Below are 2,786 nucleotides of genomic sequence, written 5' to 3' on the forward strand. Positions count from 1 at the left end.
AAAAAAATGTGATTATTCAGAGATGGATAAACCTCAAAAAATTTCTCTCATAATTATAACCACCGCATTGAAAATCAAGTAAAGTGCAACAGTCGATGTAGCGATCTATCCATCAAAGATTATTTCATGATACCTTCTTTAGTCTAGCACAATCTACAAACCGCCGCCTTTTCTATTTTACTTGCACGACATCGAAAATAGTTGCCTTTCACATCAGCGAGTTAAGTATAAGTTGCTACATTTAAGCCTACTTCAAGATGATGAGGTATCATCACATATAGATTTAAATGAAGTATTTTGCGAATATAGTGAAATAAAAGGCTGTGCAGCATCGCGGCGATTGCAGGTATATGAAAAAGGTTCTTCAGAATGTTAACCTCATCAACATGTTACACTGGCAATTAAAATCGTTGCGATACACTCACTAAAAAGATATATATTAGTTACGCTAGATTCTATTCGATTAAAGTAGGTTTAAGAATGAAAGCACCAAAGACCCTTAGGGACCGAAAGAAAAGATGATAGCAATATACATTTAGTAACAATTCTCTTCTACTTATATCGCTAATAAGATGTGTGTTAAGGTATCGAACATTGATGTTACAGATTGATAAAGGAATTCGGAGAAGTGTAAAATGGATGTCAATCACATCATTCTCGAAGGGATGAAAACGCATTCGGTGCTATCGATACTCTTAGGCATGTCGCTATATACCGTCTATTCGATTGTTCCATACTCTTCATACAATATTTCTAGCAAATCATTACTGCCGACTTACGATTTCACAATCGTAGGCGGTGGTTCGGCAGGTATGTCTTATCACGATGCCGATGCAAAGTTCCGTTAAAAATCTGATAAAAGTGTAACTAAAACAGCCGCAGCTGCGTATGTGCGTGCAAGTAAGAAAGCATTGTTACTTGTATGATAGCGTAACGCCAAAAATGTTACATACTTCCTATATATCGATTTTTTCCAAACTTCATTTTCCGACTCTATCTATTTATCGTAGGTATTAGTGATCATATACGCTATTTATATACATTAATGAAGAAATTTTAATATCTTATTCCATTCATATAAGTATGCTATGAGATCATTATGTAAACATATTGTGAATTTACCGCGAAGTATTATTTCTAATTTCGACAATTTTACTCCCAATCTCGATGTGTTGATGAAAAACTACAAATTCCTGATTTGAAAATATTTGTAACGTTTAAGAAAAAACTTTCTTAGTCATGTTTTATTAAAATACTCTGTGAATTTACACCATTACAGGAACCGTTATGGCGAATCGCTTGTCCGAGGTAGAAGATTGGGACGTACTCCTGCTGGAAGCAGGTGCCGATGGAAGTGCTATGTATGATGTTCCTACTCTTGCCACCAATTTGCAACGATCTGAAATCGATTGGAATTACACGACGGAACCGAATGAAAATTACTGTCTCGGTAAATAACATTGAATAATACCTAACTATAATAATGATAGGTACTTAATTACAATAATAATACCAGACACTCTAATCATTCATGTCCAACGCACTATTTTTTCCATTGAAAAAAAAAGGAATTTGAGAAAAGACAGATAAAATATTATCATGCTTAGAAGAGAATATAAAGTAGTACCTATGGCAATGAGAATAAATGAAGCGAGTAAATATTAAGTAAAGCATTCTAAAATCTGTGTGCATCATAATCTTGCAATTGTAATAAATACTAGCACTAAAAAGAGCACTAAAAAAACGTGAAAATATCGGACCAAAATTATGTTTCTAATGCAATAAACAGATATTTCAGGCGCCATTAATACTGAACAAAGTTTACATTAATATATAATTATATAGATCTATTTATTTTAAGTAATGACACTTGATTTGTATATAGAACTTTATACTTTATTTATATATACCGATTTATACATAAAACAGTCAGATATATTTGCACAGTTTTAGTGTTAACATAAATCGAAAAATGAATCCATCGTCCATTCCAAAGAGAAGTTAACGTGAATCAGTGACCTTCTATAATCAATATTTGATTACGAACTACTCGCAATGCTTTCAAAGTTCTTTACTGTACATTATGTGAACAGCGATGGAAGGCGGTCAGTGCCGCTGGCCACGTGGCAAAGTACTCGGAGGCAGCAGTGGCATAAATTACATGCTTTACGTCCGTGGTGCCAAAAAAGATTACGACATCTGGGAACAGCAAGGCAATCCAGGATGGTCGTATCAGGATGTGCTGCCTTATTTCCTAAAATCTGAAGACAATCGAAATCACAGCTACGCCAAAACACCGTATCATTCAACCGGCGGGTACTTAACCGTCGAAAAACCACGATGGCACACTCCTCTGGCCGCTGCGTTCATTCAAGCCGGCAAAGAAATGGGTTACGAGAATCGAGATATTAACGGAGAACGGCATACTGGCTTTATGATTCCTCAAGGCACCATCAGAGATGGTAGCCGCTGCTCCACGGCGAAAGCCTTCTTGCGGCCAGCCAGGATGCGGAAAAATTTACACGTCGCCATGGAAGCGTATGTTACCAAAATTTTAATAGATCCGTCAACGAAAAGGGCTTACGGCGTAGAGTTCATTAGAGACGGGGAAACGTTGCGCGTACATGCCAACAAAGAAGTGATCGTTTCCGGTGGAGCTATTAATAGCCCCCAGTTGTTGATGCTGTCAGGAATAGGACCTAGAGAACACTTATCGGAACACGGTATACCAGTGATTCAGGATTTAAGAGTGGGCCACAATCTTCAAGACCATATAAGTGCGGGGG

At 36.9% G+C, this 2,786-nt stretch overlaps 1 protein-coding gene across 1 annotated transcript in view; it reads left to right on the forward strand.

Annotated features, from left to right (window-relative positions):
• The first annotated feature begins 635 nt into the window (after positions 1-635).
• The window catches only part of LOC100747784 (glucose dehydrogenase [FAD, quinone]-like), a 2,742-nt gene continuing 591 nt past the window's right edge, over positions 636-2,786 (forward strand). The window contains exons 1-3 of the mRNA XM_033324185.1: positions 636-810; positions 1,280-1,450; positions 2,094-2,777. Coding sequence (XP_033180076.1) covers positions 636-810; positions 1,280-1,450; positions 2,094-2,777 — 1,030 coding nt within the window. The remainder of the gene's footprint in view (positions 811-1,279; positions 1,451-2,093; positions 2,778-2,786) is intronic.

The sequence above is a fragment of the Bombus impatiens genome, unplaced genomic scaffold, assembly GCF_000188095.3.
Source record: "Bombus impatiens unplaced genomic scaffold, BIMP_2.2 scf_1553, whole genome shotgun sequence".
NCBI lineage: Eukaryota > Metazoa > Arthropoda > Insecta > Hymenoptera > Apidae > Bombus > Bombus impatiens.